General features: G+C 41.1%; 1 protein-coding gene across 1 annotated transcript in view; it reads left to right on the top strand.

Annotated features, from left to right (window-relative positions):
• The window catches only part of FBXL7 (F-box and leucine rich repeat protein 7), a 429933-nt gene that overhangs the window by 110472 nt on the left and 304919 nt on the right, over nucleotides 1-14542 (top strand). The window contains exon 2 of the mRNA XM_006165244.2: nucleotides 14360-14449. Within this exon, the coding sequence (XP_006165306.1) occupies nucleotides 14360-14449 (90 nt within the window). The remainder of the gene's footprint in view (nucleotides 1-14359; nucleotides 14450-14542) is intronic.

Below are 14542 nucleotides of genomic sequence, written 5' to 3'. Positions count from 1 at the left end.
CCCTACTAATGAGCAACTTTGGTTGTTCATCAGCCCCTCACTATTTGTGGAGGCAGTCACTGAGCAGTTAGGCTGTGTTTATGGGCTTAGGACAGGCAGAGTTCCCTGCTGACCTCGAGGTGCCATCAGTCTCACCTGACAGGTGGCAGCTACACAAAGTTGGGAGTAGAATGGATTCACTGTGGGAGCGGGCATTGCAACGACAGCACTTCTTTTTCTTTTCTTTTCTTTTCTTTTCTTTTCTTTTCTTTTCTTTTCTTTTCTTTTCTTTTCTTTTCTTTTCTTTTCTTTTCTTTTCTTTTCTTTTCTTTTCTTTTCTTTTCTTTTCTTTTCTTTTCTTTTCTTTTCTTTTCTTTTCTTTTCTTTTCTTTTCTTTTCTTTTCTTTTCTTTTCTTTTCTTTTCTTTTCTTTTCTTTTCTTTTCTTTTCTTTTCTTTTCTTTTCTTTTCTTTTCTTTGCACGCATGCACACGCGCCCGGCTTGAGTTTCAAGCCACGTGTCCGGGACGCGAACTGCGTTCGACTACGTGGGAGTCCAGCGACATAGCCATTACGCTAACTGCTGGTTCCCACCACAGCACTTCTTTATCCTCTCTGTCCTTAACTCTGTGGTAATGTGAGGGGTCTGTGAGGGTCTCTGTTGCTGCCCATCATTTGTTTTCTGCTGCTGTGTGATCATGAATGACTTCTGGTAGAAGTGATCACCTGGACCTCTATGAAATAGAACTGCAGCTCCTGTCATGGGCCTAAGGAAAATTTCTCTCACTCTCAGGGAAGTGGAAGAGATGTGGGGCGAGAATAACGATACTTTTAGGGGCGTGGCAGGTAATAAATTGAGACTCTCATTTGGGACTAGACCACACAAGATTGGAAACTTCAGAAGCCGCACACATGGAGAGAAGACACAGAAGTGAAATGACCCAACTATTTGGTGATTATACACACCATGTGTATAATGTATGTGTGTGTGCATGTATATATATTTATTCATACATCACACACTCATATATGGTTTCAGTTTCAGAAGGAGAAAGGTGCTAACATCTCGTTCTCTTCCAGGCATTAATTTTTTTTTAAATAGTTATTTAATTTTATTACTATTATTATTATTATTTTATTTGACCAGAGATAGAAAGAGGGAGGGAGAGATAGAGAGAGAGGGAAAGTGAGAAAGCAAGCCTTCAGGTCCAGGACTCAAACCCTGGTCAGCCATGTGGGGAGTCCAGCACCTTAACCACCATGCCACCTGCCGGCCCCAGGCTTCGTCTTTTTGGATCTTGCTTTTTGGTGTAAGATGGTTTATAGGAGGTGCAGGAAAGGAGCAGAAAAGGATCGAGTAGCTCATTTGGCCTCCCAGCCAGCGTGGGAGTGTGTGTGGATTCAGGCTGTAGATTCCAGTTTTGCCATTTAATTACTTTCTGAAGGTTCTATGTGGTAGGAAAACTTGTTTATAATAATCCTCTTTTTTTATTTTTCTTTTTGAGAGATTTGTGTGTGCTCACGGGAGAGAGACCAAAGACTGTGAGAGGGAAAGTGAGAAATCACCCCCCAAGACGGATGGCCACGCTGCAGTCCCTTTTCCATTTTCCTCCTGGAATCATGGGTACACACATACACACACCCAGCATGATTTTCAGTCCCCTGGGTCCAGTACTCGAACTGTGGTCAGTCATGTGGGAGTCCAGTTACGTAACCGCTATGCCATTGGTTGGCCCCCTGTAATACCCTCTTTATCAAGCAGAGCTATTGGATCTTTTTCAGTTTTTGTGTACAGAATTTTGAGAATAGAATTTCGTTTATGATATTTTAATAAATGGATATTGTGAGATGAGAAACATGAGATCCTAAAATTGTCTTACATTAAGTAAGATTAAGATCTTAAATACCTAGCCCTTTCTGTTTCTTTCACTTTTGGTAGGATGACTACTATGCATGAAAGGAAGAGACTCAATGCCTTTTTTTAAAAAAAGAATTATTTATTTAATTTTATTTATTCATTAATTTATTTTAATTTGACCAGGTGCGCGCGCACACACACACACACACACACACACACACACACACACAGAGAGAGAGAGAGAGAGAGAGAGAGCGAGAGAACCCGTTGGCCATGTGGGAGTGTCCAGCGCCTTAACCACCATGCCACCTGCTGGTCCCTGAGAATCAGTCCCTTGTAAGAATTTATTATTTTGAATTTCCAGCAATTTAGGTTGATTATTAGTGATAATTAAGGTAAATACATGTAAATGTGCTTTGTATAAAATCCTTGAAATCAATTAATGGAAGTAAGATGCAAAGGTTATAACTGTTTGACTTGAGCCTTGGGTTGAACCACATAAAGCCACAAAGATTCAAAGGACACTGCTGCCTCTCCTGTAACTACATCCTCTCTTCAACGATGATGAAAGTGCTTTCTGTCCTCTCAATATCCTGCAGGGAATAATCTTTATGGCCAGGGTGGCTTGGTCATAGAATTGTATGTGGTATGGATGTTGAAAACAAATGCATTTATGGATGTAATGGCAGTAGAGGCTTTTCATGCCAGGAGATGGACTCGTGGTGTCGAAGGCGCTCCCAGATCATGCTGAAACAGCGTTGAATGTCAGAAAGAACATGGTCTTTCCTTGTACCCCTGGGGTAAGCAAGGCACATTCTCTCATGATCTGGAGGCCACATTAGCCCTTTAGAAATGCAAACTGGGGATTCCTCCTGCAATTGAAGTGATGTTATGAGCACAACAATGACTTTTGAGCAACTGGCATTACATTGGAAATTCTTGTGTTAAGGCTTGGATCCTTTAGCCTTCTGTGAGACCCTCTCATTACTCTGTTTCGAAACCCAGTGGTGAAGCACCATCTGTCAGCAGAGGCAGCAGCATCTGTCTTTGTGTCAGCTGGCATCTGTGTTAACTCCTGCGGAATTGTCTGAAGGCCTGTAGGCCAGGGTGTGCCTTGGGGGCAAGCTGTGCTCCAGTGGTGCTTTTAGTAAAATATTGCCTGTCCTTTTCAACTTGAAACCATGCATGCTGGTGAACCAAGCTCTTGTTTTTCCATGAACCTGGGGACTCTTAGACCTCTCGCATTACCTGAAGTATTAAATCTTACTTGCTCATCTTTCTTTTTTTCACTTGTGATAATGCTACCACACAGCGCAACCTGGGCAAATGCTCTTCCAAGAGACTCAAGAGGCAGTTTTCTGCTTTGTGTTTAGTTCTGCAGAAACTGGTGTTGGAGTAACTGTTGTGCTGTGTAGTCCATGTTCGGTAGACTTTTGGCCAGCCTGCTGCCTTCTATGGATTTAAGAAGTCAGTATGCAAGTCATGTCCCTTTCTCCTTTTTCTTATTTATAATGAGCCTAGGAAGGATGTAGAAAAAAATCAGTTTGAGTTGAGATTTTCATCTATATAAACCTCTCTCTACCAAGGCAAAGACAGTGAGTGATATTAGGGTGTGGGAAGACTGCTTATAAAACTTAAGTGATTTCTATTTCATTCTTTCTGTTTACTCTTTAGCTTCTAAGCCAACATACCTTAAAGGATTAGATGTTCTTCAAGGCTAATGCAGTTCAGCCAGCTGTTTACATTTCTGGATCAGGTTTTGTTTGTGTGGCTTGGGAGGGGACAGCACCTCCAGGGTTATGTATTATGTCTCACCTGAGGCTGAAGCTCTTGCCACTCCTACAGAGAACATGTGGAGTCCCCGTAAAGGGGGGAAGGGAGCACCCCCAGGTATCTCCTGGCTGTTTTGCCCCATCACAGCCTTGCACACCTTCGAATAGCAGGGCTTGAAGCAGGTGTGTGCTGGGATCACAGCGCTCAATGCCAGCTCCTGAGTACCTGTGACAGCTGTGTTTAGGTGTTTAGCTGTTCTGCTTTGTTCTAGCTGGCAGCACCAGGCACTCATCCCTACTCGGAGGTAGCACAGTGTTCTTGGAGTCAGTTCTTTTTATTTTTTTTTCATTTTAAAAATAATAATAATTATTATTTTAATATATTCAATTGCTATACATCATTTAACTTGTATAGAGAACTTACCCAATATGAAATACACCTTAGACCAGTCCAGTTGAGAATACTGTGCACATCATCATTATCAACAGGTAATAAGCCATTTCTGTGTCCCACAAATGTCTTGCCTATTTTTTCTAAGTTCCTTCCAAAACTCTGTATCTCTGAGGACAAAACAGTGACAATACACTCTCCCCCTCTCCCCCTCCTTCTTCCACACTGTCTCCAGTGCCCATAAGCATTTTCAATGCTTTTATGTCCTCCAATCTTTTTATATTCCATTCCCCTTAGTTTCCAGCTTTGTGCCCTCCCAGTATAGGGAGCAGCTGCTTCCTACACCCAGGGTCTGCAGCAGGGTTTGAAATGGCCCTCAAGAGGTTGCTGATCAGCAGTGAGCTATCCCACTTCTCTCCTGGAAGAACTCTGTGCACTTTGTAGGTCCCAGCCACAGCACTCAGGGTTTGATTTCTGGTAAAAAGAAGCACTAGAGGTTTGCAAGTTAGAAACCTCCAACAGTCATAAGCCAGCAACCTTCACTGCAGTGTTATTCATAGTAGCCAAAAGAAAAAACCCAAGTGCCCATCAACAGATGAATGAGTAAAGAAAAGAAGAGGTCTACACACTGTGGAATATTTTTCAACCATAAAAAAAAAAAGTGAAGTATTGATGTATGGAATACCAAGGATGTTGGGGCCAGCAGGTGGCGTGGTGGTTAAGGTGATGGACTCCCATGTGTGCCTGTGCCCAAAATCCTGAGAGGAGAATGGAGGAGAAGGGACAGTGGCATGGCCGTCTCTTCTGAGGGGTGATTTCCTGCTTTCTGTCTTTCTCTTTCTCTCTCTGGTGAATGCACACACCCTATGGCAAAAACAAACAAGCAAAAAAAAAAAAAAACTTAAAAAAATAAAGGAAAAGAAACTAAGGGCAGCATGTAATATTTCCCACTCACGGTAAAGTGAAGCATAGTATTTAAGACGCTATTTCTTCTTATTTCACTGGACTTTAAGGCTTGAACCCTGGAGAACTCATCTATAAATTGCTTCCCCTTAGCCTGAAAGTACTAATATGCTTTTATAATATATGTTCAGTTTTTTCCCCAAAACTAATACTCACTTGAGACAGAGATTAAGCCAGATCATTCTTTGAGATAATTAATATTACTATCCTCTATGTACAGAAATTCACACTGTGAGTCAAGGAAGATGAGAACCTATCTCAAGATGTCAGGAGTAAAATAACAACAATGGATTTAGCACTTACCTATGACCGTGGCTCCCCAGCTCTAATTCTGAGAAATGGAAAGAGAAATTCTCTTTCCTCATTATGGACCTTTAGTATTAAATCCAGCTCTTACAGTGCACTGGCAGCAGCAGCTTGAAAACAAGGTAGCGGAGAGAAGCAGAAATGAGGGGCTGAGGCCGCCACATGGGTTCCTATACTTGGTGGAGATTTTGTTAGAAGTCTGCAGCTGCAGTCCATCTGATGAATGCAGTGTATATAATCTGGAATTGATACAGTGAATCAATTTGGCAAGACATTTCTTGGACTTTTATGAATGTTAGAAATCATTGGACCCCACTGATTCACTTTCTTTTCATGTACTGACTGTTTCTTTTTTTGTTTTTCTCTTATCACAATGGAAATTCCGACTATCGTGTTTTAAATAGCTGCATCTGGAAAATAAGCCTGGGTGCTGGCATTGAGAAGAGAGAAGGAACTTGGTTTTTGTGTTTTACATATAGGAATATATATATATATATTTTTTTTTTTTTTGAGAGGTTTTTTTGCTCTAGGGCACATGTGCTCACCAGGAAAGACAGAGAGACACAGAGAGACAGAAACCAAGAAATCACCCCCCCAGGGGGGATGGCCATGCTGCAATCCCTTCTCCTCCATTCTCCTCTCAGCACACACACGCACCCAGCATGAGTTTAAGTCACCGGGTCCAGGACAGGAACCGTGGTCGACTACATGAGAGTCCAGTGACATAGCCATTATGCCAACTGCTGGCCCCATACATACAGGAATTTTTAAATGAAAAGAAACTTAAAATCTCTCACTAATAGGATCCCCATTTAATGAACATGTCATTATTTTCAAACATTAAAAAATCTTGGCACACTCTGATAGCCCAAAGAAATGCTTGACTGGGATTAAAGACCGGCATATTCTTCTGCTAATATTCCTCAGTTAATAGTGTGTCCCAAGTGAACAAAATGATCAATCAGTCCATCGCTGATGGACTGATTGCAATAAAGAATTGTGTACATATATTAAACTACTGCAGACAGTAGTTACCAGCCTCAGTATATTTTGTTACTTTTTTCTTGCTTTGATGCTTATTTGGGGTTGGTACCAATTTATTTCTTCAATTGCCCTCATTTAAGCCTTTGTTCCACCTGGGAGGAAATTCAATAGAGCACAAGCTTTTACTTCATGAACTATAAAAGGCACAGTTCTGATGTGCTATAAACCCCTAATGGGGGTTTTAGTCATTGGTCAGATAAACAAGTAAACTTTCATGTAGGTAAAGCAGTTAGTCACAAAATTGTCAACTCTGCTTATATTTGAGGGAATTTTTGCTGCATATATAAGGTAGGCATAATTAAATTGATATGCAGTTACAACATTTATTTATTATATATAAACATTATGTGTGATATTAAAATATTGGATTATTGGAAAAGACTTGTTACATTTTTCTGTGTTTTTCAAGGATGATCATGACTTTTCCAATGACCCAATAATAATTACCGTTCTAAATTTTATTTCTTGTTTCTTGAGACTCACTGAACTGTGATAGGTCAATATTGATACGTCACAGGGTGAACTCTTGCATTCACTGGATGTATTGAATGCTTGAACAGCAGTTCAACTACAAATCTCTATTTTGAGTAGAGTGAATAGGTTGCTGTTGTGTTTATCCCTATTTTATGGATGGAGATGATGTGGCTTAGAGAGTGTGATAGGTGTTCTCCTGAGTACAGTACTTGGTTGTGGAAACTCTGGTATTTAAAATCTTGTGGATTCGTTACAATGATGGTTAGTTTCAATGGGTCACTTTGGCCAGCCTCTAGTACCTAGTTAATCAAACACCAATCTAGTCTATGTATGAAACCGTGTAAGTATTTTGTAGATGTGCTTAATATCTACCATCAAGTGACTAAAGTGAAAAAGATTACCTTCAGTAATAATACTATAGGTGGACCTCAACTAATCACTTGAAGGTTTTAAAAGCAAAAGCTGAGGTTGACTATTGATATAAGAAGCAGATATTCTGACTAAACACTGTGATATCAACCTCTGTCTGAGCTTCCAGCCTCCTGGTCTACCCCACAGATTTCAAACCTGCCAACTCCAACTATTATGTGAACCAATTCCTTACAATAATTTATGCACACACACTCACGTACATATATTGTGATACATATATTCAATATATATTCATATACACCTGAGTGCACACTGTTTACAGAAGACTTCAAATAATTCAAGGAAAAATAGAATTAAAGTGCAAGTGTACTTTTGGTGCAAAAAAATTTGAAACCATGAACAGTTTTTATTTTAATCATATGCATTTTCCAATGAATATTTGATGAAAACCTGTGTGTGTGTGTGTGTGTGTGTGTGTGTACAAGCACATATACAATCTCCTGCCGCTTCTGTTTTTCTAGACCCAGACTAATATAGACACCAAGGTACAGACACTGATACTCATTTGCAGAACGTGAATGAGGTTTCATCTCTACGTAATGGGCGAGGAACCAAGACAGAGTTTGTGGGACTTGCTCATGGACACAGATATGGTCAGGAATGATGGAGGTGGGGCCTGGATTGGCTCTGGCTCCAGAGACCTTGCTGTTAAATACTCTAAACCACAAATTCCCGTCACTCCGAGTGCACAAGAAACAGCTGCTGTGGGTTACATGGCAGAGTGGCAAATGTTTAATTAAACACTCGTTCGTGTGTGGTGGTCACCGGGTGAGTCCTCATCTGCGTGCTTCCATGGAGCCCAAATTACTCCTGCATTTCCAATTTGATGCCTTGGAGTCATTAGGAGGGCAAATTCAAACATGGATGGCAGAGCCCTATCTCCTGGATTTCCCTGCTCTTGATGGGGAACAAAGAAGCTACATCCTTTGAAGTGGGGGTGCCCAAGAATGTGTGGACCTGCATGAAAAGCAGTACGCCTTCATGCTCACTGAAGTTACGGCATCCGGTCTGCTGTAATGTGCCACTCACTGGCCCTGCCATGGCCAAGTACCCTCTAACTGTGGTCATAGAAGCAGCACATTCTACCAAGTTGTCTCCCTTAGAAAACACTCCCTTTCCCCGACTCCTTTTGACTCAGGGTCTTTCTTGGGCTCTGACTTGTCGGTTTTACTCCCTGAGCCCACCATGCTACCCAGCAGCTGGTGTGGCCATGCTTCTTGTCAGTGTCTGTGGCTGCCTGAGGACAAACACTGCCTCCTAGTTATAGAGGATAAAGGTGATAGCACCCCTCTGCCTTAGACTTGTGTTCTTTATCCAACATACCTTCCCTTTTTGTAGAAGGAGCCCAGAGAGGAGAAAGTAGTGCCTGAGCTGGCTACTCCTTACCAGCATGTCCCCTGTCCTTGTCTTTTCCAGGATCTCCCAGGGGTGGGCTACCTTCACATACTCTCTCTGCCTGAATGTCTCTTATATACAAGCAGGTTCTAGACCCTGCATGCCTCATCTTGGCCTACACAAAAGCTGGGTAAGCTGCAAAAGCACATTTAATACTAGATGATATATGTAATCCATTAAAAAACATTTTGGTTGTCAAAGGATATACATTTTCAGTGGGGACAATATTGCTCCCAAGGAGACAATAATCAATTCTTGGGGGGGAGGGGTGTGTGTGAAAAATCTTACTTATCTATAAAGCAGAGTTGTACACTCAGCTCATAACATATGTACAGCAAATTTGTGCTGTTACCATTTCAATGGGGGGTAATAAGGAAAAAAGAAGTCTAAAACATTTCCTTGCAAGGGACAATAATGAGGAAAAGATTGAAGAGCACTGCTGCAGGGCGAAGTGGGTATTTAATTAGATAAAACATCACAAGTATTTACTCGAGCGCACAAGACAATATGTGCACTCCACGTTTGCTACTGTTCTGAGTAACATTAATAATACTATTTGTTCCCTCAACCATTTTCCTTTTCTTTATAGACCAGTATTTCTTTTTATAAAAAAAGTATTTATTTATTTCTTCTGAGACAGGGAGAGAGAGAGGCAGAGAGAGGGGCACCATCAACAAGGTTTTTACATCAGATCTACCCTCAGTCTCAGGCTGCCTAGATCATGGTAACACATACAAGCACCTGGTATGCTCAGAGAGGTCCTGGGACAGGAACCCTGGACATTTCCCATGTGGGTCCAGGTGCATTACCATTGTGCCACTGCCTGGCCCAAAAGACTAGCATTTCTTACATTGGAATTTGTACCTCTTAGATGGTCCATGCACATAGTCTTGTTTTTTTTTGTCTGAGGATTTCCTCTGAAATTTGTCTTATTTTGTGCTTTGATTTTAATGATCATTTTTAACAAACAGTACCTAATTTTATAGGGGCTCCCCTTAATAAGAGTCTTACGACAAGATTTCATTGTCCAAGTTTCCCTTTCTAAGGAAGAGCTCCATTTCAGTGGTGTTGTGAATTGTTTAGGAATGAAAGATCAGACTTAACAATGTGAATGATACAGACAAGTGAAGGCCAACTAATGTGGCATCCTGTTTTAGAATGGAGGAGGGTTCCCCGGGTTCTTCTGGAGGAAAGCAGTGGGCAGGTTGATATTGGCTCATGGCCTGGGATGACATGAGCATATTGACTTTAGCACACAGTACTATATTTAAGTTTTGAAAGTCAGTTTAAACTCAGCAATGTAATGTCACCTATCATGCTAAATTAATGTTGTTAATTTGAATTTTACATGTTTTATTATTTTTGCATTTAATTTGTTACTTGGTTTTGATTTTATTGTTGAATCAGAGCTAAAGCATATGGAGTTTATTTCTAGTTTTCCATTTACGCATTGCTAAGAAACAATAAAATAAAAATAATTTAAGTCTAAATATTGGTGGTGCACATTAATGTGGGTTTTTTTCCCCCCTATTAATGGGATGTTTGCATTACTCAGAGTTGAGGAGTAGTGAAATAGACTTATAGAATCACAGACTATTTCAGCTGTTAGGACTCACTTAGCCTCCCTGATCAGATGTGGATACTGAGCCTTCAAAGAAGTGAATGCACAAGGTCAAAAAACAACTGCACATGGGGGGCCTGATGGCGGTATGATGGTAAGTGAGATGCTCAGTGAGGAAGACTCACTTGAGAAGGTTTCCAGTTTAGTCCTGGAGACCTCCCTTACTATATTGGACATGTGTTTGCCCATGACCCATTGCTGTTTGAGACTGGGAGTGGATTGTGGTGCCAAGAACCTATTGAGGGTGTTGTCTCTTTCACTCTGTATCTTTTGCTATGGAAGAAATACATAAATAAACTTAAAAGTTAAGGGTGGTAGATGAGTTCAGTGACCAGGTTGACCTACTTCCAACTCAATTCTTGGTCCACCATGTCTATCTACCTCCAAAGGTAAACCATGGCAGATAAATGGCGACTGCAGTCACCATTCAGACCACAAAGACTTTCTAGACACAAAGAAAGGAGAATTGCTGTGTTGTTTGAGTAAGAAGGAGGTGAAGTAGCTGAGACATTGGGAAAAACAGATTGACTTTAGAGCTGTAAGTCATAATAAGCAAGGGGCCATAGTGAGAAGAAACTGCAGCTATTTATTTTCTGTGCTCAGGTGTTATTATTATTACCCATGAACTTGGACTATTGCATTACTTTTTTATTTTTGTTTTTTGGAGAGGTTTTTGCTATAGGGCACGTGCGTTCGCCAGACAGAGAGAGACATAGAGACAGAAAGCGAGAAATCACCCCCCAGGGGGGATGGTCACGCTGCAATCCCTTCTCCTCCATTCTCCTCTCGGGATCTTGGGCACACACACACACGCACCTGGCGTGAGTTCTAAGCCACCGGGTCCAGGACGCGAACCGTGGTCGACTACGTGGGAGTCCAGCAACATAGCCATTACGCTAACTGCTGGTTCCCTGCATTACTTTTAATATAAGCAAACAAAATCCTGAAACTCCTTAGATCTAAGCCCACTTGCACTTTTCTGCTCTGTATAAATCTAGATTATAAGTTCACTTCGGCTAATTGAGATTGTATACTGTCTTGGTCTGCTGCTATCACAAAATTCATGGACCAGGTGACTTATAAACAACAGAAATTTATTTTTGACATCTCTGAAGACTAAAAAGTCCAAAATCTAGGTGTCGGCAGATTCAGTGACTTCTGTGGGCCCACTACTCGTTCATACATGCTTGATCTTCTCGTGTTCTCATGTGGCAGAAGGGGAAAGGAAACTCTCTGCACTGTTATAATCCATTTTATTGTTGCTATAACTGAATTCCATAGACTGGTTCATTTATAAAGAATAAAGGTTTATTCAGTTCATGATTCTGGAGGCCCAAGGTGAAGGGGGCTCATTTGATGAAGGCTTTCTTGATGATGAAGACTCTACTGAGTTCCAAGGTGGTGCAGGGTATCACATGGTGAGAAGGTAATGGCATGTGTAAGCTTTGGTGTCTTTCCTTCTTCTTTTAAAGCTACCAGTATTCAATTATGGGGGCCCTAACCTGACAACCTTATTTAACCCTAATGCTCTCCTAAAGGCCCACCTTTCAGTATCATAGTCAAATTAAGTTTCCATCCTCTTTTTTTTTTTTTCCTTTTAACAGAGATTTTTGCTATAGGGCGTATGTGTTAGTTGGAGAGACAGAGAGAGACAGAAAGTGAGAAATCATACTCGGGGGGATGGCCATGCTGTAGTCCCTTCTTCTTCAGTCCCCTCTCAGAATTTTGGGCACACACGCACATATGCCCAGTGTGAGTTTTAAGCCACTGGGTCTAGGACTCAAACCACTGTCTTCTATATGGGAGTCCAGCAGCATAACCACTATGCCACCTGCTGGTCCCAAGTTTTTATCCTCTTAATATCATCACCATAGCAATAAAATTTCAACACATGAATTTTTTGAGAGAAGCATTCAAACCATAATTGGCACTAATCTCATTCATGAAGACACTACTGTCATAATTTAATCACTGTCTAAAGATCTCACTTTCTAATACTGTTCCATTGGAGGTCAGGATCTCAATACATGAATTTTAGGAGGACATGAACATTAAGTTCATTGCAAGTATCACTGTGAAAGGAAGACTATAGGAAAACAAGATTTCTCAGCTGTATGTAAGAATTTTGATCTTACTTGTGCAGTGAAAGATTTCATCTGTGAAATGGTTCACTGGTTGTTGCATTCATTTTCAGTTGCTGCATAAAAAATTACTACACATTTAGCAGCTTAACACAATATACATTTATAACACCCTGCAGTCTCCTTGGGTCAGAATTCTGACTACAGATGAACTGAGTCATTTATTCAGGGTCTCACAATGCTGCAGTCAAGGCATTAGGCAGACTGTGCTGTCTTATCTGACACTGGATTATCTTCCAAGCTCACATGGTTGTTGACAGAATTCATTTCTTTGCAGCAGTAAAACTCATGGAGGTCTGAGCTGCAAGGACAGTGGGAAGGGTTTTTTCTTTAGACCCTTTTTTAAAGGACTTGCCTGATTAGATCAGACCCACCTTGATAATTAATTGATTTTTTTTTTTCTTTTCAAGATTTTTGCCATAGAGCATGTACACTCACAGGACAAAGATAGTAAGAGACAGCAAGAGGGAAAGTGAGAAATCATCTCCCTCCCCCATGGGGGATGGCCATGCCGCAGTCTCTTTTCCATTCTCATCCTGGGATCTTGGGCATGCATGCACATGTACCTAGCATGACCTTCAAGCCACCAGGTCTGGGACATGAACCACAGTTGGCCATCTGAGAATCCAGTGCCCCAACCACTATGCCACCTGCTGGTCCCATTAAGTCAACTCTTTTGGGATTTGAATTAAATCCTCTCATCTTCACCATACTCTATTCATTAGAGGTCAGTTACAGATTCTGTCCACACTCAGAGAGGAGATTCCACAAGGACATGGATGCCATGGGGCATCTGGGAATTGTGCCCATAACAGCATTAGGCACCTCTCTCCCTGTGCAATGAAGTGTGTTTTATATTTATAGACATCCATGTGGCATTCGGATACTATTCAGCAATATTAACATACATGATTATATTAAAGGTTGGAAGAGTAGAAACTCAGCTCTGAGCTGAGGTAGAATGATTAAGAGTCTATTATTAGGGCAGCAGATGACATAGCAATTATGTCACTGGACTCCCACATGGCCACGTGTGGTTTAAGTCCTAGATCCGGTGGCTTGAAAATCACGTCAGGCATGTGTGCATCCATGCTCAAGATCCCGGGAGGATCCCCTCAGGGGGATGGCCATTCCTCTCACTGTCCCTGTCTCTCTCTCTCTCTCTGGCACCCATATGCACCCTAAGACAAAAACCTCTTTTAAAAAACGATTCTCTTATTATTTAGCTTTACTAGAATCATTTAATCATTTGGTGTCAGAGTTTGCCAGCCTTGACACTATTGACATTTGGGCTGGATAGTATTTTTACAGGCATCTGTCTTGTGCATCCCAAGATGTTTAGCAACATCCTTCTCTTCTACCCACCAGTGCTATGCTAGTAGCATCCCCCACCTCAGATGTAACCCCCCAAAATACATATTGCCCAATGTCTCTTTGGATGAAAAAATTGTCTCCTCTTAATCGAGAAATATTGCATTAGAAAAATAAAATGTTTTGTGTTTTTTAAAAAGGACTTATTAAAACAGGGAGTTGGGGTTTTAAGGTGATGCAGTTATGTGGAGCCAACCATCCTCTGATTATGGTTCATTCTTAGGTTTGCTTATTTCCTCTACTGAGAAATGCATAGTTTTCAATTGCAAATAAAAAATGAATGTGGAAGATGTGTTCCCCACATGTGCTTTCTTGTTCACATGCATGCCAAGATGAGATTGCATTATCATAGTTGACTATGTTTTATAATCTTGTCTGAGTTTATAGTCAAGCCATATTATAAGAGAACTTTAGCTCTACTATGCATGGGTCAGGTATTTTCCCAAAGATATTTAATACATAAGGCAACAAAACTTAATGAGCTCCATTCTTGGTACTGTATAGCTCCTTTCCTGGAAACAAGTTATACAGGCTGGTGTACGGGTCTAGGTGGAAGGCACGGTCCAGTTTTGAAATTACAAAACTCAAAAGCTGCTCATTGCTGTTTTCTTTAGGCAAAGGCAGCTCAAGCATCTCATCCGATGTGAGTTCAAGTACAGATCACACACCGACCAAAGCCCAGAAGAATGTGGCTACCAGTGAAGGTAGGCATCTGGTCTTCATTACCTCTCGCTTTCTCCTCCCAGGGCTGACTATTTTGGGAAGCCGAAAAAAAAAAAAAAAAAAAAAAAAAGGGG

The sequence above is a fragment of the Tupaia chinensis genome, unplaced genomic scaffold (assembly GCF_000334495.1).
Source record: "Tupaia chinensis unplaced genomic scaffold, TupChi_1.0 Scaffold143836_1, whole genome shotgun sequence".
NCBI lineage: Eukaryota > Metazoa > Chordata > Mammalia > Scandentia > Tupaiidae > Tupaia > Tupaia belangeri.
The sequence above is the reverse complement of the archived record's forward strand: the minus strand, read 5'-3'. Positions and strand labels throughout refer to the sequence as shown.